The following is a 23,261-nucleotide window of genomic DNA, read 5'->3' as shown; positions in this document are numbered from 1 at the left end:
ACTGTAAACGCTTAGCTCAGGGAGACTGCCACTTACAGTAAGTCAATTTACTTACTTCCTACAGAAGTGGCCCGCTGCAACGGCTGCTATGGCAACAGTACACATACAAATGTCAGCACCTCTGACCATGCTGTGACGTTGATTTGAATGGGAATGCCACTTGTTTTATTTCTATGCTTCACATGTGGTTAATGTGTCTGCTTTAACGGTGTCTAACTGATCTGTGATCAGCTCATGTCTGGACGTAGAGATGACTATTACTTAAAGAAAAAGGTGACATCAGAGATGATGAAAATTCTCAACATGAGTTTTGATGGGAGCTGAACATGGTTCAAACATCCTGCAATACTGAAAACAAAGTGAAACAGAGAAAGAATTCCGAGAACAAACTCTCAATACAAATCAATTTATTAGCTCAATGAAACTGTACAGACTTAAATATTGACGGTACAAAGAGGTGCATGATGGGAAGGTCAGGCCACCTCCTCCATGTAGTCAGCTCCATGACTCTGACTGAGCTGAGAGACACTCAGGTCCTGAGTGGTTTCATCAAACTGCAGAACAAACAGAAACATGGGATTTAACTCCACATTTAAAGAGACGGATGAGACCTGAACCAGGAGGCGTCCGATCACCTTGTCGCTGTTGTCCGGTCCCTCGATGGAAACTTCCTCGATCTCCTCACCTATACTGAGCTCACTCTTGGAAAGATCTGAACGATGACTGTAACGAACAAATCAACAAAATCAACTTTCAGTTTCAGACACTTGATTTCTGTCCACATCTATAATAATCTACCTGCAGAGAATTCATATTTCATCTCAAACTATTGTCAGAGTAAATGTAAAAACACATCAGTGTTACCTGTTAAAGTCATCGTCGTATTCAATCTCCTCATCTGTGAAACAAAGTTTACGAGTTTAACATTATTCAAGTTTTTAACAAATAAGTATCACCACACAGCGCCCAAAGTGAACACAAAGTCAACCGTATTCAGATTATCGAACTCCTTGCAGACGACACTCACTTTTATTACTTAAGAAATAAGTAAGCTGCATTTTTATAGTCGTGGTTTTATTAAATGGTTTCCCAGATGTTATTAAATCTTTCCACCTACAAGGACAGAAGCAATTTAATGCCTTATTTATTTAACATTTAAATATTGTCCAGTCCTTGATCATCTCAATGAGTAAAAAACTGCATTTGTATTTTGACCTAAATACTTCTTGGCTAAATAAAAAGAAAATCAGGTCATATTACATTTGAATTGTATTAAACAGTTGACTAATCTTCACTGTATAGCAGGTATGACTGTCTTTTGAATTACCACTACTCCAGTAGCACATAGGTGGAATATTATAATTATATGGTGGAATTACAATTGTATCTACACGTTTAAAATATTATTTTAATAATGTCTGCTGTGGGTTTCCACATGTGTCTACAATTAAATTCATTGTGATTCCTTCTGCAGGTTTAGACTGATCTTTAAGTTTTAAGGGAGGATAGAGGATAAGCCCCGCCCCTTCCTGTGTCGCCCATGAGACCTCATTTCAGAATAAGTACAAGGACAGAAGTTACTTTAATTTCTGGTTCAGACTCCAGGATGTACGATGGCCACTGCATCAGATCAGGTGATCATGCAACGTATTCTCATGAATTTTCGTATGGAAACGTACGAAAAGTTATGTACAATTTTTTCGTGTTTTATCCTACGAATATCAAAATGACCCCAGTGCGCATGGGTGATTCCCTGCAGTGAAAAATGGCTTCCATTCCTTTCATTCATAATGGAAAATGCAGCATAATGCAGCATTTTAAAGCTATTTCGGCATTAAAGTACATTTTGATGACATTCCTAGCGAAAAATATGCATTTTGTTCTCATATTAATCCTTCAGTGAACGCATATGATCTTTCGTTTGTTGGTTAGGGTTAGGGTAAAGGTTAAGGTTAGGGTCAGAGTAGGAGGAGCCTGGGATCGAACCGACCCTCTACCTCCTGAGCTAAACCCCACGGAGGTTATGGTCAGGTTTAGGTCTGATGGTCTCTAACTACCAGCATAAAGCGCATCGTGTTCTTGACCACGGCTCTGTGTAATACGTAGGAAATCATACGAAAATATCGTGCTTTACTTTTCGTACTTTTTAGTATGAAAGCTGAGTGAGAGCAGCCTGGATCATGAGTGTCATGAAGAGAGAGACATGTCCCCGACCAATCACGGCTGCTCGTCTTTCCTCATGTGTGTGATGTCATCCCTGCTCACTGGGTTGCTGAAGAGCTTCTGCTATTTCTCTCCAGCTTTTTTTTTTTTCTTTCTACACACTATCGTGATAGTTCCTCCAGGAAACATCAAAGAGGCAGAGCAGTTGTTGCCATGGTAACAGAAATGTTTCCTCCATTTCACAACACCATCGTTCCTCTTCCTCTTCGCCGTTGTGTACATTTCTGAAGGTAAACAGGTCGTTTTGACCGCTGTTGCAAAGAGGCAACGGTGGTGGATGAAGCTCACAGATCCAAAGAGTTAGAAGAATAGAGGAATTATGTTTAACACAGCAAAACACAATTCTTCTGTGGAAACAAATTAAAGTGGAGTTTCCAAATAATCTCGATTCCAAGTAAGGGAAATCCAAAATGATCCAAATTTACGGTCAAGCATTTACACTCACGCCCGTCTTCGGTGCAACACTGCCTCTGGTTTACAGACGGCTTGTTGTGTTAAAAAAAAAAATCGTGACATCATGGAATCTGAACCAGGTATAAGGCGTGAAACTGAAGAAGAGGCTTCTGGTTCCTTTAGCTGGACTGACTATTACTCGCCTTTAAAACAGCGCTAATCCACCAAATGAATCCATTGGTCGACACTCAGCAGTGACCAGCCTGAATACTGCACCATGTAAAACGTACCATATTCCTTCAAGGAGCTCCAGATGAAGAGATTCCTACCTAAATGTAGAGATCCAGTTTTATCATTCAAGACCTTTGAGTCTCTGAAGCCAGTCTCTCTGGAGCTGTCCCTGTCTTTAGGTCCTGCTCCTGAGAAACATTCAGACAAACATATCTCAATATCACTGATGTCATATTTCAAAAACAAATCAACACCACAAGGTATTAAAACAGAAAACACAGAGCGAGTATGGGGAATATTGAATGAGAGACAATAAAAAGTTAAAAGTTTAGCGCAGTATGCGCTCCAGAAGATTGACTCTTCAGGTTGTATACATTTGAGCTGCCCTACTGTTCATGATGTTGTTTGGTCTGATTGCGGTTTATAAACCTAATAAATGTTACAACCACAATCCTTTATAAAAGTATTTTAACTCAGGCACTTGTTTGCACTTTGTGGTAATTGCTCTCGTCTTTGTCTCTTTACTGTTTGTGTGGGGTTTTTTCTATTACTCATGGGTCCTGCGAAACACACTTTCATTACATAATGCTAATTTAACAAGTCTTGGATGTTCAGTTGGGAAATCTGATTAACAGACCAGTTTTTTTTACTTCTGCCTCTGGATCCAATCTCTTGAGAAAATGAGGGCTCCGTTTATAGAGTAAAGTAGATGCGTCACCCGTTCAACCAAAACAGGAAATGGTTAGCATTTTTGTTTTTCCCCGGCAGCTGTCCCAGTTACCAAAATGTAAGTTCTCCCGTTGCTGTCCCTGCAGAGAAGACGCTGGAACAACAAACGCAACTGTGGAAAACAAAATGCAGTGTCTTCCCTTAGTTTCAATGAACGGAGTTAGCACTAGCTCCAGAAGATGCTAAAAGTCGCCAGATGATGTCATGTGCAGATTTGGATATCGGTGACATCATCATGTATTATTTGCACAGACAGCAGGACACTCCAAACCACCAGAACATCATTACCTTCTAGCACCGTCAGTGATATTGGTGACAAGAGGTGCCTGCACAGAGCCCAAAGACGTTAACAGACAAAACCCACCCAGACACAGCCTGTTCACCCTGCTGCATTCTGGGAAGAGACACACAAGTATCAGCTGATGAACCACCAGACTTCAGAGCAGCAGAGAGACTCATACATTCATCCAACACCCTTCATACTATATATAGTTTGTTTTTATAGTGTGTATTTTTCTTATGTAGCAATAATGGGACTAATAATGAACCTTGAACCTCGGTTGTGTCGGTTGGAGGGCTGGGTATCGTTAGCAGAATGGATGTTGCCAACATGTCGACAGACCGTTTACATTCTCAACGGTTATTTCATGTTGACATGATCATATTTTAAATACAGCAGATAAAAGAGCTGTCGTCATTTGAAAAATATAATTGGTCTAATAATTAGACTGTGAGGTTTTCATTCACACAAAGTATCGAAATATTACAATGATATCGGTATCAACTCAATGTCTCGGTAAGGAACGTTTTCAAACGAGAGGGAGAGACCCACTGCTGTTGACTGTGATTACTCTGGGCAATATTTGGAATGAATTACAGTATAATATATTTCCACATGGTCTCAATAAGTCACTGAATTTTTCATTGGTAGCAGCTTCTGGGGAAAACAAAGTGATCCCATTGTCTTAGAGTCTGTGTCCAAATCTTTTTGGGCAGAAAAGCCTCAACAGAGCGCTGTGGAGTGTGATATCTCAGCGGTTCATCAAATAAACACCCTGAACAAGATCTTGATAACATAATACCACTCTAACCACTGTTCACCATCCGGAGGATGCTGCTTAATACTTTGTATGATGAACTCGTCACCTCAGTCTGACAGCTGTACAGTCAGAACAAGGGAGACGATGCGTCAGAAACGTGTAGGCTGATAAAAGTTTTACCAGCAACATTCAGTGTCCGCCCGTCCATCTGCTCCCACTAATGGACTCTTTGTTATGATGTTGTCTGTCTGATATAAAACCCACATTTTCTACAGTAATGTGAACTAACTTTTCTCCGAAAAGTGCACAGACTTAAGCACTCAAATGGGGCGCGCATGAAGCTGTGTGGCTCCATGTGACCGCTGTCTATGGTTGTACGTGGAATAGTGTTGAAGTCTGACCATTCCTGCTGCGGCTCTGCTCCGATACGCTGCTTGATCCTCCTCCTCCTGGTCTCTGGGCCTCTGACAGGGACCCTGCTGGACTCCCTCTGGCCCCGGGCGCCTCCGCCTTCCTGGGATGCAAACAGCACACTGTCAGCTGAGGATGGAGGAAGGCTCACTAACAAACACAGGAGCTACGGAGCCCACTCAAGGACATTTACTTTGCTTTAACTATGAATTCATTATTGATTACCTCTGCTCTGTAACACGCTGCTCTGCAGTTAACAGCCATGCACAAAAATGATTCCAACAAATACTGATGAATACTTTATGACCACAATCTCACAACAACCGCTGGTCAGTTTTATCACATACTTTATACAAATGCAAAAACTGTCTACAGACTAAATCCATGATTTAGGCGTCTCCATGGCAACACCTCCATTAATAATATTAAAGAAAAAATTATTGTGACTTGAACATAGAAAACTCAATATAGATGATCTATTACATCTACTTATCTGACTTCCATTTGGGGAATAATAATCTCTAAATGTTGGAACTACAGTTCAGTGTCTCCATGTAGTCAACTATTACTTGATTACTGGGATATCAACATGTCTTTCATGTCCCATGAGTCATGAACATGAGAAGAAGTGTTTAAAAGTATCTTTATCAGCAAAACTACAATATGACTTCCTGTAGTCTTTTCAGCTCACCTAAGCTCAGAGGTCTGACTGTGTTCAGAGAGACGTTCGTCTCGCTCCCCCTCTGTGTCAGCAGCCAGGACAGACAGGCTGACACCAGAGAGACAAGAGAGAGGGAGAAAAAGGAGGAAGACACAAAAGGGACAGAGATGATGAAAGGCAGAATCGTCCTCACGTTAAAAATATGTTCATACATTGTTAGAAAGTACTCATTTTCTAAATAAGTTCTTACTGTCGACGTTTCAATAATTCTTACTTTCCTAAATGTCCTCTCAATCTGAGAAAGTCCAAAACTATCAACGTCCTCACCTTCTATATAAAACGTCCTGATATTCTCTGTAAAGCAGGTGTGTCAAACTGATCCAGTAAAGGGCCGCTGTGGCTGCAGGTTTTCATTCCAACCAAGCAAGAACACACCTGACTCGACTTATTCACCTACCTGATTGGCCTTCACACCTTGATTGGTTGGATCAGGCGTGTTCTTGCTTGGTTGGAATGAAAACCTGCAGCCACAGCGGCCCTTTACTGGATCAGTTTGACACACCTGCTGTAAAACATCCTCACCCCATAATAAGTCCTCATATTTTCTATAAAACATCCTCACTTGATATAATACACTTTGCACCCTCGTGGTCTTCGTGTCAGACTGGTCCTCCCAGAGACAGAAGACGAGGACACACCAAGCAAGCTCATGCACAAAGTGTCTTGTTGAAGCTAAACTCAGAGTTGAGGTCGTGTAACATTCAGGAAAGCTTCGTCTAAACGCTCCAGCAGCCCGGAGGCGTTCCGTGGCGGTTCAGTTTGACCCAGTTCCTCCTCAGAGCTCATTAAAGTTTGATGGAGCCGACGGTGAAATGTAATCTGACTCGGTTACAGTCGTCCACCGAGACTTCACACTGATATGGACGCTTGCCTCCTCGCTCTGATCCCACAACATCAAACACAGTCATCACACAGTCAGCAGCGCGGCCACATCAAACATCGGCTGATGACATCACACATTACAGCGTTACAGCGAATTAATCAATAGGAACATGATGGAATTAACGGCAGTCACTTCTGAACTGTGTCACAGAGTTAAACACTGATGCATGCTGGGAAACAACAGCAGCCAAAAGAAAAATGTTTGTTGGTCAGTTTGGCGGCGCTCACATGATCAGAAACGGACGAAATGCTGTTAACTTTACCGGCACAGAAAACACCAGAGCGTCTGTCTGAACACGCGGGACGGTTTAACAAACTTTTATGTTTATTTGATGAATTATGTGTGAAAATGAAGATGGGATTTTCAGCTCAAACGACAGGAAATCCCCCTGGGGATTATTAAAGTACATCAAATCAAATAAAATCAATCAAATCAAATCGTTTTATGATCACAAAACTACTCTGGATGAACTCACATAGTGCTGCAAACAAATACCACTACTACTACTACTACTTCTACTTCTTCTACTACTTCTACTACTACCACTGAAGAGGTTCCTCAACGCAAGAAATAACTTGTTTATTGCAAAACTACAACATTTAATCCTGCGTCACATCCAGATGCAACATGACACTTTTAATTTGATCTGGAACAAATGACATCTATTTACATCTACTTATTTACTGATTACTGTGCAGATTTAGATTTTATATAAATGGTAACTTAATAGGATAATTAATTACTTGAATAATAATATATTATGCTTGATGTGTACTTGTCATTTTCATACTTCATACTCCAGCTGTCCTAGAGTATTTCATTTTGTAGTATTGCTACTTTTCCTGCGGTAAAGGATGTGAGTTTTACTATGAAACATATATATTCTCTGTGTTCTTTTGAAGAAATTATTCATAATAATTTGAAACAGTGTGAAAAGGTTCTTCAACTGTCAGTGTGAGCGCCCCCTAACTGCTGAGATCAGACACGGCGGACACAAAGACTCACTCGCTGAGGCTTCTGCCTCGCCTCATGGGGGACACAACCGGCCCAGAGAGACACTCCTCTCTTTGGGGGACGTCACTGCAGAGTCAGGAGAGGGGATGCATGGGTAGAGGAAGGCATGGAGGACAGGAGGAGACAAGAGGACAGGTAGGACAGGTACAGTCAGGAGGACAGGGAAGACAGGTAGGGAGGACAGGTAGAGACAGATGGACAAGGAGGACAGGTAAGGAGGACAGGTAGAGACAGATGGACAAGGAGGACAGGTAGAGACAGATGGACAGGAAGGACAGGTAGGGAGGACAGGTAGAGACAGATGGACAAGGAGGACAGGTAGGGAGGGCAGGTAGAGACAGATGGTCAGGCAGGACAGGTAGGGAGGACAGGTAGAGACAGATGGACAAGGAGGACAGGTAGGGAGGGCAGGTAGAGACAGATGGTCAGGCAGGACAGTTAAAAAGCACAGGTAGAGGAAGGCATGGAGGATAGGGAGAGAACACAGGACAGACAGGGAGGACAGGTGTAGAGGACAGGGAGCCAGGTAGGACATAAGGAGAAAAGAACAGGCTGTAGAATATAGATACAAGGGCATTTAAGAAGACAAAGACATGACAGCTTAAGGACAGTAAATAAAAGAGGGACAGGAACACCTAGATAGGTAAGACAACCTCAGGAGGACTGACTTAATTTGTTGGAGCCGAGATCCTAAGACTCATCATCACATATGTACTTCAAAATAAAAGCACTTGAATGCAAATTAAGTGACAGGCTTTTATTTTGAAACCAGAGGCCACATATTTACTGGACATGATTTTGAAGGGATTTTTAAATTTAGGGAAAAACACTACTCAAATTAATGGGAACACTGAATCATCACAGTATTAGTTCTACTTCAGGGACATCAATCTGTCCATTCAGAATCCAACTTATATGTACGCCAAGTACCATCACAGACTGTCCAGGAGCTCACTGATGCCCTGGTCCAGGTCTGGGAGGAGATCCCCCAGGACACCATCCACTGACTCATCCGGAACATTCCCAGACGTTCTGGAGTTCATACAGGCAGGTGGGGGCCAAATACGTTACTGAGTCACATGACGAGCTGCTGTGATCAAAATTCACGTGATTTGGATCAGCCTGTGATTTCAATTTTTACTTGTTTTTCCGGTGTGATTTAGATTCCAGCCCTCAGTGGCTTGATGATTTTAGTTTCCATTGATCATTGTTATATAATTGTGTTCTCAACAAATTATACAATGTACATCAGTAAAGATTTTCAACTTGAATAATTTGTTTATCAAGATCTGATGTGTGATTTAAGTGTTCCCTTCATTTTTTTGAGCAGTGCAGATGATCACTCGATGTGGACGACTCGGGGTCAGGATGAGAACAAGAAAAAGAAAAGAAAGAGAACGGGAAGAAAACTACAAACTACACAGGAAGACGATATGAAGGAGCAGATCTCTGAGCGTGAAGAGCCATTGTTCTTTTCATCCAAATCATTTGAAAAGGAGCTTAAAGGTGTGGAACCCTGGTGGGTAAGATGTAACTAATTCCTCATTTTTAGATCATTACATGACTCCCATTAAAGAAAACATCTTCATCAAAGTGTAGACATTAATTATGACAAAAAAACTAACATTTTAAAAACTAACATTAAAAATAAATAATCTAATGAGTGTAAAATATCGAATCGCATCAATCTCAAGATTTTCAATCCTACTAAATATGTGAACACAAGGTCCACTTCGCTGTTGCTGCTACATGAGAACCAGGAGGAATCTCACGTTGATGTTAACACTCTAAACACAAGCCAGTGGCTACATGAGGCTGTGTTCAAAGGCACTGGAGGGAGAGTAAAGTATGTTTAGGAAGGTTGATGGCTGGAATCAGTCTGAGTGGAGATACTTACTCTTTGGGACTGTTAGTCCGTTCTGGAGAAGTGGGACTTTAAGAGGCAGCAGGGAAAAAACAGACACAATATCTGTTTGTTTGTATCATCAGAACAAAAGTCACCTAAAAATTAACTCATCACTTTTTGTGAGACTATGTGTTGCACAAAGGACTAGAAAAGTAGTGTGATACCCTGCCATTCAAATCAGTCCGAAACCCCGTTTTATTAGTAGCGGGACTTTAAGTGTGGGACTTCACTCATTCATTTGTGGACGAGAGTTTTGAATCCTTGAGTTCGGCATTTTCGCCGTTTCCATCTTTTTTCACTTTCAATTTTTACTGATGAGTGATTATGAATGTATTTTTTTTGATCTCTTGGTAAATACTGACCCCTTGTGTCTTAAATGACCTCACGCTCACGCATTATTACCCAGAGTACATCTTAAAGCGGTGTGTAAACTGTTTCTCTAAAGTATGTATGTTGATACAGAGCAGTCTGGTCATACGACACGTGATCCAGGCTGATCCAATCACAGCCGTCTACAGTAAACTGAGGTCCGATGTTGGAACAAACGTTTCCTCAGGTATGACTAGTCAAAGGTGAAAGGTCAGGCATCCTCACCAGCCATAGGTCTTCTGTGGTTTGGGCAGCGGGTCATCAAAGAACGAATCCCCCTCGTCTGGATCGTCCTCCACCTCCAGGTCCAGGTCCAGACGCTCCCTCTCCAAGCCACAGGAGGGGGTCCTGTTGTCAGACGCCTGGCTGTGTCTGGAGCCTGGCTGATGGAAGTCTACTTTAGCCACAGGCGCCACTCCCTCCGAGTCCTAAATGAGGACACAAAGACATAATAGACCAACAGCTGCAACGATTATTCCGTCCACAGACAAATATCCTAAGTATCCCTTTAAAGTCAGTTGGGACTTTAAACTTATTAAGGACTTGATGAGGAGCTTCTGAGACTCAGACCTGATGAAGAGGAGAAAACAGCTTCACAACTACAGGAAACATCCTTTACTGCTCCAGTTAGTTCAAAGTTTAAACTCATCTCAGTTTCATGTGGAAGAGATTTTCCTTCCACAGTCAAATTATTTCTTTTCAGCGGAGCAGTGTTTGAAACTGAAATCATGTCTCACTCCCACTTAAACTGGCAATGAAGTCAGAGTGTTTCCGTTTTCTGATTTGAGTCCACAGATCTTCATCATGTATTCACACAAAGCTTCAGCTCTTGTGTTTAATATGTCATAGTAACGGTTTCTCTCTTATCCATGATATCCACCCGAGGTCTCGCCTAACATCGTCTGTGGAAGCGTTAACGTTTGTTTGACTTGTACTGTACGAGATCCAGTTAGAGTTATGTCTTTAAGTTCAGTAAATTGATTCAGCCCGCAGTTTTAATGCTACGAAAAGTGCAAGTACCAATGTTAGTTTCCCTTCAATCACACTTTATTTTATAATTAACACTTGAAATGATGAAGGTAGTTGCAAATCACAAGGTTATACAACATGTTTTGATGTGTCATCATGAGAATTATGTAAACGTATTATTTTCTTTTTATAAAATGAACCAAACCACTGAAAATGAGGAAGATATTGGCTACATAATAATGAGAATAACTATGAAACTAAATTTAAATCATACCCTCTAAACTACACAGAAAGCTGGTTTGCATTGAAATCAAATCAAACTATCACTAAGCTAGTATCATGACAATAGTTATTATGTTTTTCCATATAAATGGTAATATATAACAATATTAATTAAAATAGGCATTCTGTCTTTGCGGTAACAAAAGCTCGTTAAATCAGGTTTCATAAAAATATTGTATTTGTCCTTGTCTCACCTCATCTTGGACTGTGGCTTTATTTCAGGGGAATAGAACTAAAAATATTTTTTTAAATTGTAATCTGGAAAACATGCAGCAGAGGAGGTGAGGGCGCTTTTTCCGCCCCGAGCAGTGTCTGCAGGTCTCCAGTAACACTATTGCAGAAACTCAACCTGAAACAGTAAAAGTGAGGAGCATGTGTGTATTATGTGATCATATATGCATTCAGGTTGTTGATGTTGTTATGACTGGTTTGAAGACGAAGCCGTTACTGATATGAGTTGTGGATGTCAGAGTTAGTAAGCAGAGCATGAAGCTGATGATGAAAGCAGCTGCTGGTGTCTTTATGTCTTCATGCTGTTACCTTGGCTGCTGTCTGACTCTGTCCTCCTTTATATCTGGGGATCTGTTCACGACAGGAACACAACAACTATCAGCACACCTGACACTTTGACCCTTCAAATAAATATCAGCCGCTCCAGGAAGTCGTTAAGCAACAGTTAAAAACTAATGAACCAATCCTGTGTGAGCTTATCCTAAATAAGGTGTCAGCTGCCAGAGTGGACATATTGATAGTGTATAATAAGTAGTCATGGTGACGTCACCCGTTGGTTTGTGGACTACAGGTTTCAAGCCTCGAGTTCAACATTTTGGCGATTGCCATCTTGGAATTTTTGCACCCAGTAAAGGAAGTGACCATATTTGGACTGTTGAAGAGCGCACTTCAACATTGGCTTCACTTTTCAAAAGCGCAGGTTGCCGCTTGGTCGTGAGTTTTTCAACCATCAAATCAAATTCCTCCCAACGTTATGCCCCCGCCTGTCTATCCGGTTTCACTGGGAAATACGTCACCATGGAAGACAGGTACTCTTGAAATGACATTTCAGCTCGACTTTAACTTCCTTCCTGTAGTTTTAAAGAATGTCTCGGTATCTTGTTGTTCAGGACCTGCAGCAAACCGTCTTTTTCTCTCCGTCGTTCTGCCCACAAAGGCCTCATAACAATCAGACATAAAAAGGGCAAACATCACCCGGCTGCAAAACTTGAAGGACATATTTGTGTTGTTATACCAGCAGTCTGATGTCTTCAGTGAATCAGACCTCGAGATCATTTATGGTGCGATCAGCAGCTGCAAATCCATTCTTTATGAATTCAAACATTCAGCGGACCGTTTTTACTTCGTCAATAATCCAGTGTGGACTGTGTTTTTCTGAATCTGAATCGAGGCTTTAAAGATAAAAGGTGTAATACAGAAAGCTGATGACATCATTAATCATCTCCCTCTCACAGCCATTTAAAGTTTTGATATTATTTGATATCACCAGCTGGTGATTATAATCACTGCTGCACCGAAGCACTATGACCGGCAGAAGATGTTCTCCGGCTTTTATCAAAAACACGGCACGCCGACTACCAGGACAGTGTGCACGTTTACGCCGGGAAGGTTTTTTGGGGCAATTTGTAAATTCCTATTTTATCTAAAATATTCTGAATAAATGATCTTAATTAGATACACATTATAATGTGTCTAATAAAAGTGTGAAAGAAGTGATATTACTTCAAATACAATTCTAGGGAGTCATGTAGTTTAATGCATTTTTACTATTAATGTCTCAAGGATTTTGAAAAGGTCAATTCATTTTGAAATTTCAAAAACAGGAAGAGATGTATATTTGGTAAATAACATTTTGCAGAGGAATCAAGTTTACAAGATATTCTGTTGGATGTTGAATAACTAATATCGTGTTCTACAGATGCCTGTTGGAAACTTTGGAAGTTGGGGGGGTGGGGGATTAAAATGAATTTATTTCCTCCTTTTCACCAGTGAAACAGACGCATACTGGCGTTGAGTTGCTGTGTCCGACGCCATTCAGGCACACATATATACATACATATATACATATACATATACATATATGCAGACGTATAGGGGAGAGTTCATTAACACCAGCTGGCAACATAAAACTATACAAACACATCAAACGGCCCGGAATAGGAAACGGATCGTTCATCACCAGCTTTCCATAGTTTCCGTCACTATGGGAAGCCAATTGTACGGATATTAAAGAGTTGAATTTTTGATTTAGGGTCAAAAACATAAAACTAATACAGCTGACTGGATGTTTATAACTCAGTTGTTACCAGGGAATTATAATCAAATATGAAATTCAGGATTAGTTAACAGGTGGGTCTCGGATGTTGAGATTATTAAGTAAGACAAAAAGATTGAAAGACAAACTGAAAGACTTCATCACGGTATTTTTAGAGTGAAAAATACTTTAAAGAGAAAATCTGTACATATTAAACATATTTAACCGTGGGGAATGGAGGAACCCGTTTTAAAGAACCGGTGTCACAGGATTCTCATTCATTCATTCATCCATTCAGCAGCGGTGGCTGTGACACACAGCTTATACTGGCAGACCTCACCATGTGAAACCAAACATACCTTACTGACAAGTGGAGAGCTGATCTTCTCCTCAGGGAAGTGACCGACATCACAGTCCTGAACCACCTGCACAGAAACCACTTTAGATTAAACCTATTCATTTATGAACAACGCTAAAGAGTCAGCAGCCACACGGCGAACACAACAAATACATGCACCTTTTTAGTGTTTGTAAACAGCAATTATTTATTTTGTGGGCGGAGCCTAAACTGGTGTCAGAAAGTGACATCAAAATCACAAAGAATAAAGATCACCTGGATCTTCTCTGATTATTTGACTGGTTTTCCAGCAGAAGACGGGCTGTCTGACATTAATAAGCTAACAATGATCAATGAGCCGTACTCCAACTCAATGGACTTAGTTACAGTTCTTCTATATACGGTGGAAAAACCCAGTCACTTCCTCAGATATTGCTGGGAAAATCTTAAATGTACAGCTACATGTTTGTACCCACCATGCAAAAATATTAGCTTTCAATTCCTCATAGTTTCAGGGCTATTATTGTCCCATGATTTGACCATGTGGATAGGGGTTTAGGATCTTCTAATTTGTTCTTATATCTACTGACCAAATGAACACCTGTGGCTTCATATTTAAAAACATTTTTATGTACACGGACATTTTTAGAAATATTCACTTTTTTCATATTTAGGGGCTTATAAATCTGAAACGGAACTCTCTAGCAAAGGTTTGGGTTTAAATGTATTTTTTTAAGCTGAACTGTGGAAGCTAAATGTATCTGCCTCTGGGGAAGATGTTTAACCACTTCTTTAAATCAGGCCATGTGACGTGAACATCAAAATAGCGTGTCTGAAACTCACCACACTTCTGCACTGGGAGAAGAGTCGCTTGTAAAACCCCACAAAAACCTGGAAGTCTATCGCTGTGAAATAAAACACACAACAGACACAAAAGAATAAACAGCTGATATCTAACTGCTGCTATCGTTATGCTTTTATAATATGGACAAAAGTATGTGGTCACGTCAGCTCTTCCTAGAGGCCTTTTCCTTCCAGCAAAGTGAACTCTTAAAGCTGCAGCATACAGTGACTTTTATATTTACAGTGTTCCAACATGACAGGAAGCAGCATGTGGATCAGTCAGCGGTCCACAGGGAGATAGCATCCGTTTTAAATCTTACTTTTAGAGAAGGTTTTATCTGCAGCTCTGAGCTCATCATTGATGAACCTCTCCAACATGTTCCTGCACGGCACAAAATGACATTTACACGTTTTCATTAGTAATACTTGTTATACAGAGAATCACACGTCTTGACCTACTTCAATACAGTATATTCAGACAGGACACACTACGCCCAATCTCTGTGACGCCGAGCCTGGTGTGTGTGTGTGTGTGTGTGTGTGTGTGTGTGTGTGTGTGTGTGTGTGTGTGTGTGTGTGTGTGTGTGTGTGTGTGTGTGTGTGTATCCAGCTGTTATCCAGCATTGAGTCAATTAAGCAGAGTGCTTTTTACTTCATGTCACTTTGCTTCAAAATGAACCAGTTAGTTATGGTTAATGGGTGTCTGGCTAAAGTCTAAGGTACTAAAAAAGGAAAGATTTAATCATTTCCAAAATTCACAACGTTTTTATCTCAGGAAATATTCATATTTGTTGATGTTTAGTCTCTCAATATTAACATTTTCACTGAGTAAAAAAAAAACGATTTGCTCACAGAGAGGCAGCATTGACGACTCATATTCATAAAAATAAGTCTTTAATAAACCAAAATGGACTTACTTGTTTAATCCAATGTATCACTTCAATTTGAATTATGTTCTAGGGTTTCATTTTGTTAATTCACGAATATCCTGCCAAAATAATTGCATTTCACGATATTATCATCATATGCTCACTTGTCTCCTGAGAATGGAAATCCATCATTAACTTATTGTGAGTCTTTTTTATGGCGATCCACAATAAAATCCTGTATCGTCCCATCTCTACTACACTTCTACTGTCACAGAGACACCAAATCTGTCCACCTGAGTTTTAAGTAAATGTGTAGATGTAACCCATGTGTAGACACCAGAACTTGAGACTTGACAGTATTAAATATGAATAAAGGGCCTTCATAAACTACACAGTAACATCACATAGAGTGTCATCATCGGTTACAGTCTAACAGCGTGTTTCCTACTTGTTCAAACTGGGGAACAGATCTGTGAAGACGCTCTTCAGATCTTCTTTTACGACCGAGCCTCTCCCGTCCTGAGGGACGACAAAACAACCATCAGCTTCAACAAAGAGGGCTGTGATTGGCCAAAGACGGACGACATCACGCACAGGTGTTGCGGGCTCACCTTGTCGTAAAAGTCAAACTTCTTCCGAGCCAATGAGATCTGTTTCTGAGACGGTTCCTACGAGACAACAGAGACACGAAGCTAGATGTGAACGCATCGCCATCAACCTTTATTAACAACAGAAAGCAAACAGAAGGAAACAAACACAGCAGCAGAAACTGTATTTTCTATCATTTATATGCCCAAAACTTCAGATTTACTATAACTCTGCTATCTCCTCTTAAACTGCAGTGTCTGAATGTGTGGGATCACTGGTGTTTATTTTCATCACTCGCACTAGATGTGCCGGGGAGGAGGGGGAGCTCACCTCCACGTAGACACCAACAACATTTCATCCATCATGCCTGAAATAACCACAATTGTTGATTTGTACATGTTGTGAAGTCCCAGATACACCAGGAAACCACCAGGCTGTATTCCCTATATCTAGCTGGTTTACTACAGCTGGATGAACCCCAAATATACCATTTAGCTGTGATTTAATAGCAACAACCAGATGAAAAGAATGCTAAAATAACTCCGTAATGATGGTGATCAGTAAAAAGTGTTAAGTCATGCTTTGTTAGGTTGAAGTCAGGCTTTGTTGTAGGCAACCACAAGCTAACTACTTTTAAAATGCTTATTTATTGAATGTAGTCTGGTGTCTGGACTAATATGAGCTACAACAGTAGAGCTCTGGGCCACAGACACAGGAGACAACATGTTACCTCCATTTTCTGATTCAACGCCAGGACGACACGATGATGATCTCTGTACCGACTAGTTGAAATATGCAAATTAGGGTTCACCAGCTGGCAGGAATACATCTATTCGTGTCTTTTACTTTGTATGCAATCGTGTCATGTGAAGAAGTCGCTTTGCGTTTGATGTGAACACACTTTGATGACATGGCATTCAGCCTATTTTATTAATTTGTTGGAATCTCAATTTGAATGTCAAACTGTCCCGTTGAGACGAATCTGCTGCGTGACTTCAGTTCATCAGCATTTATCTGTCCTTAATAAATAAATACAAATATTTTCCACACATTTTAAAAACATAATTCTGACACTAACACGATTTTTGTTGGGTAAATGAAAAGGAGGTTGTTAAAAAATCTCTCTGAGAATGTGTTGGTAAATAAATATTTTCTATTAAAGAACGACAATAATATGAAATATCTTCAATTAGAAAGAAGATTGAAAAGTGTTACATATTGTGTCCTAATCCCTTTTTTTCCTCATACACATTTGGAGTAACCTTCACTAAATGGTTCAGAACATTTTGGACCGAGCTTGGAAAAAAAAAATAGAAAATGTATTTGATTTATGTTCCACAGACACACAGCTTTGCTACAAAACTCTATGGTCATCAAAGTAAATTATAAAAATAATTGCAATTAATTGCTTGCAGATAAAGTGTTTTTTTATACTACTGAATCTGAAAAGCTCCATGTGGTGCATTGCTGTTCTTCTCTAAAAATCTATTCTCTTTATTTGGTTAATTTCTTGCGGACATTAGTCTCGGCTTTACTATTTACTTACGTCTTAATATCCAGCCTAGTCTACTAAAATTACGTTCCCACACAACTAAACTGCATATTAAATTATCTTTGAAGGGAAACGTAATGATGAAGATATTATATATTTTTCTCCTATTAGTTAGATCAATTAAAATGTAAAAATTCAAATTAAGTTTTAGAATAAAAAATTTATGTAATTACTATTTATTCTGAGCTGGCACTGCTGCAGACAATAGCAGTACTGGTAGAAGTGGTTGTACTAACAGTAGTAGTATTAGTACTCTGTGCCTGAGTCTGAGAACGGTAGAAACCAGGACACAGTAAAATCAACAGGAAACCAAAGCTGCACCTCATACATGATTACTGTTAGACCTCCACCGCTGACCCAGATAAGTACACACACACACACACACACACACACACACACACACACACACACACACACAGACACACACACACACACGCGCACACACACACGCGCGCGCACACACACACACACACACACACACACACACACACACACACACACACACACACACACACACACACACACACACACACACACACACACACACACACACACACCTCACCTTGATGTTTCCATTTCTTTCACCCTGTTCACACAACAAGACGCCACAAACACAAAATGATAAAACACAGGATACCATTATTAGGCTCATTATTCATTCATCTCTGCTATGATTTGAGCAAAACACATTTGTGAAGAACTGTACTGGAGTAGAAGTAGAAAACGTAAATGTAGTGAGTTCAAAGCGACTTTGATGACAGCAGCCTGGTGGTCGTTAGAGGAACTGCAGCAGCATCATCAGTGAAATGTGAACGTTTCTCTCACCTCCGCCGGTTTGTGGCGTCCTCTCCTGACCAGCTCCAGCAGCAGAGGAGACTTCCTGTTGGCCTCAGACTCTGACAGACCCAGATCTCTGCAGACCATGTCACGACTGTCCAGACTGTTCAGCTGCAAGACAGACACCACAACAAGTTTTATTTAACTCTACAGGTTTACTTAGCATGTTTTATACTGTCAACTATGAGTCAGATAATCAATCATCAATATTATCATTATTATTTGATATTTGAATCGTGATGGTTTAAAGACGCTCAAATAGAATCAATTAAATGGGCATTATTGTGTCCACCGTATTTATCCTTATTACAAATATGTCCAGTAATCAATGGTGGGAGACAAAGGTTTTGATCCTGTTTGAATTGTGCCATGAATCACACATATGATGTTTGTCAATTTAAAAGATGATTTTACACATCAAAAGTCTAATTCAGTCATATAACTCTTGAAGTATCAGACTGCGAAAGTACATCATTGAAAAGCCTTTCCACCAACAGTGTGGTAAGTGTGTAAGTCTCTCTCTGTGTGTTGGGTACCAGGATGTAACGTTACTATAACAACAGGTCTCTGTGTGTTGGGTACCAGGATGTAACGTTACTATAACAACAGGTCTCTGTGTGTTGGGTACCAGGATGTAACGTTACTATAACAACAAGTCTCTCTGTGTGTTGGGTACCAGGATGTAACGTTACTATAACAACAAGTCTCTCTGTGTGTTGGGTACCAGGATGTAACGTTACTATAACAACAGGTCTCTCTGTGTGTTGGGCACCAGGATGTAACATTACTATAACAACAGGTCTCTCTGTGTGTTGGGTACCAGGATGTAATGTTACTATAACAACAGGTCTCTCTGTGTGTTGGGTACCAGGATGTAACGTTACTATAACAACAAGTCTCTCTGTGTGTTGGGTACCAGGATGTAACGTTACTATAACAACAAGTCTCTCTGTGTGTTGGGTACCAGGATGTAACGTTACTATAACAACAGGTCTCTGTGTGTTGGGTACCAGGATGTAACGTTACTATAACAACAGGTCTCTCTGTGTGTTGGGTACCAGTATGTAACGTTACTATAACAACAGGTCTCTCTGTGTGTTGGGTACCAGGATGTAACGTTACTATAACAACAGGTCTCTCTGTGTGTTGGGTACCAGGATGTAACGTTACTATAACAACAGGTCTCTCTGTGTGTTGGGTACCAGTATGTAACGTTACTATAACAACAGGTCTCTCTGTGTGTTGGGTACCAGGATGTAACGTTACTATAACAACAAGTCTCTCTGTGTGTTGGGTACCAGTATGTAACGTTACTATAACAACAGGTCTCTCTGTGTGTTGGGTACCAGGATGTAACGTTACTATAACAACAAGTCTCTCTGTGTGTTGGGTACCAGTATGTAACGTTACTATAACAACAGGTCTCTCTGTGTGTTGGGTACCAGGATGTAACGTTACTATAACAACAAGTCTCTCTGTGTGTTGGGTACCAGGATGTAACGTTACTATAACAACAGGTCTCTCTGTGTGTTGGGTACCAGGATGTAACGTTACTATAACAACAAGTCTCTCTGTGTGTTGGGTACCAGTATGTAACGTTACTATAACAACAGGTCTCTCTGTGTGTTGGGTCCCAGGATGTAACGTTACTATAACAACAGGTCTCTCTGTGTGTGTAAGTACCAGGATGTAATGTTACTCACACTAACAACAGGTCTCTCTGTCTTTCTCATACATACCGGTATTTATTCTGAAATAAAGTCCCATGGGGGACACAGGAAGGAGCAGGATTTAGCCTCTCCATTATAACTTCATATAGCTTTAATTTATATAAAAAACCTCAAAGATTTGAATTATGGATACTGAGTCATCGTCCTCCCTCTGTCACTCATGTTTTCCTTGCATCTTTATGTATGTCAGCTGTATGAACATATGCGTGTTACTGTTACATGTGTGTGAACAGGTGATAAAAAGATCATTATAATACACAACTTTAACAAGAATCTTGACGACGTTTGTCACAGAGATTAAGTGAAACCAAAAGCAACACGTGTGATCTGGAGTTAATGATCTGAAAGACCTGGTAACTTTAAGAATCAATAACTGCTGAGCGTCCTAAACGAATGAAGAGGAGGAAGCAGCAGACAGGCTGAAGGTTACAACAGACCACAGAGGCCAGAGTCAAACTGTGGTCCACGTCTCTGTGTCTTCAGACTCACCGAGTTGATCTCCGGCTGGAACACAGCGAGGCTAAAGTCCAGGTTAAAGACCTGCAGGAAGTCCATGATCAGACTGGCGACCAGGCGTCCTGCAGAGAGAGGACACTAAGTCAGGATCGCGACAGACAGCTGAACGCAACACCGTCACAGCTCACTGTTTAATGGAAGACTGCATACAGACAGAGAAACGAAGGCGACCACTGCAGCGAAGGTTGGGCGCAAACGCACACACGCGCGCATGCACACACACACGAACACGCACGCTCACACACACACACACACACGGATGTTTGTATGCGGCACTTCAGTTTGTGTTTTTTTTTCTGAAAACAATATGAACCAAAACTGACATCCCTACAATAAACTATATGCTTTTTAATCCAACAAAAGGTGAGTCCATCTTTCTCAGCTCAGCTGCATGTTACAGTACAAAGATGACCTCTGGTGGTGTCTGCTGCTCACTACAACACATTGCATCCAAACAACATCATAGAAAGCACAGCTTCTGTATTTATGACGGTATTGAAAGTCAGTATTGATAAATACCCTGGTATAACCTAATAGCTCCCAAGCCCAATATTCACATTTTATCTTTCTGATTTTTCTGGCAGTTTGGTTCTTATGTGCTCTTAATCTAGGTTAATATATTTCAACAGAAAATGCAGTTTGTTTCAGTTTATTTGTGTGAAGCAGCAGTTTTCTACAGCTACATTTGATTACAATCCTCTCTGAATGTTTCAAACTTTAACAAATATAATGATCCACTTGAATGCTGCTGGTTTGAAGGTTCACAGTTCCACCCCGTGGTGACAAACATGAACTACAACTCTCAACAAGTCCCACATCATAATAGCATACAGAGGGACATGTGACTGTTGTAGAAGAAAGAACAAACAGAACAAGTTTACAAAGACAATTCATAGATATAAACATTGGTTCTTGAAGCAGATAAACATAAGGAAGTGAATTACTGACTCACCGTCTTTGCTGTTGAGACATTTCTTGAGGTTTTCATTGATCAGAGGAGTTCTGTTCTGAGAGAAACAAATAAGAACGTTAACATGAGCTTCAGGGAAACATTGGGAGGGATTACAGGACTTGAAGTGAACGTTCACCTCCAGTTTGTCCTGCTCCTCCATCGCCAGGAACACTGCAGCCCTCATCTCAGCCTGCAGGAAGAAACAGAAGAACAAAATCACTATATTATAGCACAACAAACCCAACACACAACCACAACACAGGCGTGTTTATGTTTTGATACGATATTCTACTGCAGTAAAAGTACTGTAAATATCTGGTAGGTGTACAAGAAGCTGTTCATTATGTATTTCCTCTTTTTATTTAGTCATATCATTTCAATTATCTAAATCAATTCTCCAAGTTCCCTGGCAAAAGGTATGTGGAAAATGATAAACGCATAATATAAACTACATAAGTAAGATTCGTTTGTTGTGTCTTTTTCAGAAATGTCTGATTTTAAAACTGTAATGATGATTCATGAGAGGAATCAGTGGCAGAAAAAATACTCAGATGTTTGACTGCAGTAAAAGTAGTATTAAGTAGTAGTAATACTTAGATTTACAAGATGTATTCAGAATCTTACTCTTGTTAAAGTACAAACGTATATGGATCAAAATATACTACATACTACTACTTACTTGATGAACTGTCCAATACTAGCAGAAGTTTATTTTAGGGCTAACAGCTGATTCATTAGCATTCAAGCTAAAGGCAAGACATCCGGGTATTCACTCGCCGTTTAAAAATGTGACTTTACTGTGAACGTTTTACGTTTCCTTGTTAACTGTAACGTTACAATAAACACCTTGAACGAACCTCGCTGTGTGAAAGTTATTTTTTACTAAACGACTGCTAACCTTTGGGCTAAAGTTAGCATAGCTTAGCATTAGTAGCCAGTGGGCCCATTTAATGAATAAGCAACGGTGTTTAAATGAGTCTTTAGGACCTTCAGCTTGTTGAGGACTCCATTGTTCTCCAGGTTCTGGATCAGCAGGTCCCTCAGTTCGGTGTCGTCTTCTGTAGCTGACATGTTTTAGTTTCAGCTAACTGCTAAGTGTCAACAAAACAAACCACCCGGAAACGTCTTCGTCTACTGTATAATGTCGGTTTAGCAGCGGCATACCGCCCCCTGCTGGGTGGATTGTGGTCGGCATAGAAGTGGCGCTCGGAGAGAAAGTGGGAGAAACTGAGTTGCATGTTTGCCTGTAGTCAATTTCCAGATGTCTGCTAATACACTGGATTACACTCAGTTAAATAATGAAACATCATATTGACGAATATGTCTGTTTTATAGAAAAAAACGCACAATGATTTCAGGTGCAACTGTATTATCAGGGTCTGTTTTATTCTGTATGTGCTTTAGGCTATACACAAGTCGATGTGTAAATACAGAAGAGGATGACGCGAAGGGGAAACAAAACCACTATAAAAAGGAAACATGTCAAAAAAGACAAGAAAAACAAAATTGACAACAGAGAAGAAAATATGACCACAGAAGGAGAAAATCCACAGAAAATAAGAAGACAAACCAAAAAACACCAAAGAACAAAAAAAACACA

The 23,261-nt window shown here is 40.3% G+C and overlaps 1 protein-coding gene and 1 long non-coding RNA gene across 10 annotated transcripts; one reads left to right on the top strand and one right to left on the bottom strand.

The window, feature by feature from the left end:
• Positions 1-390: 390 nt before the first annotated feature.
• cep43 (centrosomal protein 43) lies at positions 391-22,785 on the bottom strand. 9 transcript variants are annotated; one of them, XM_084031068.1, is made up of 21 exons: positions 22,649-22,785; positions 21,798-21,851; positions 21,662-21,716; positions 20,683-20,771; positions 18,452-18,574; positions 18,189-18,212; positions 16,098-16,154; positions 15,935-16,005; positions 14,938-14,999; positions 14,618-14,679; positions 13,797-13,862; positions 11,712-11,753; positions 10,146-10,348; positions 9,543-9,578; positions 7,637-7,711; positions 5,719-5,796; positions 5,018-5,130; positions 2,946-3,035; positions 865-898; positions 636-723; positions 391-554 (listed from the first exon to the last, which is right to left on the bottom strand). In XM_084031068.1, exons 1-21 carry the CDS (start codon positions 22,730-22,732, stop codon positions 474-476), a joined length of 1,587 nt encoding a protein of 528 aa, XP_083887194.1. In that variant the 5' UTR covers positions 22,733-22,785; the 3' UTR covers positions 391-473. The 9 variants fall into 9 exon arrangements, with proteins under 9 accessions (XP_083887194.1, XP_083887199.1, XP_083887196.1 ...); XM_084031073.1 differs by lacking the exon at positions 7,637-7,711; XM_084031070.1 differs by lacking the exon at positions 9,543-9,578.
• LOC311027215 lies at positions 7,789-8,782 on the top strand. Its single transcript, XR_014598578.1, has 2 exons — positions 7,789-7,829; positions 7,897-8,782. It is a non-coding gene; the product is annotated as an uncharacterized lncRNA (long non-coding RNA).
• Positions 22,786-23,261: the final 476 nt, after the last annotated feature.

The sequence above is a fragment of the Eutrigla gurnardus genome (genome assembly GCF_963514095.1).
Source record: "Eutrigla gurnardus genome assembly, chromosome: 16".
NCBI classification, from domain to species: Eukaryota; Metazoa; Chordata; class Actinopteri; order Perciformes; family Triglidae; genus Eutrigla; species Eutrigla gurnardus.
Note: the sequence above shows the minus strand (reverse complement) of the source record. Positions and strands in the feature narration are given on the sequence as shown.

Excerpts from the sequence above, each read along its gene's own strand:
- cep43 (XM_084031068.1), bottom strand. The coding sequence starts at position 22,732 with ATGTCAGCTACAGAAGACGACACCGAACTGAGGGACCTGCTGATCCAG. Across the intron at positions 11,754-13,796 it reads GCTCTCCACTTGTCAGTAAG|ATCCCCAGATATAAAGGAGG; the intron begins GTATGTTTGGTT and ends TGTCGTGAACAG. Across the intron at positions 7,712-9,542 it reads CGGACTAACAGTCCCAAAGA|TGACGTCCCCCAAAGAGAGG; the intron begins GTAAGTATCTCC and ends CTGACTCTGCAG.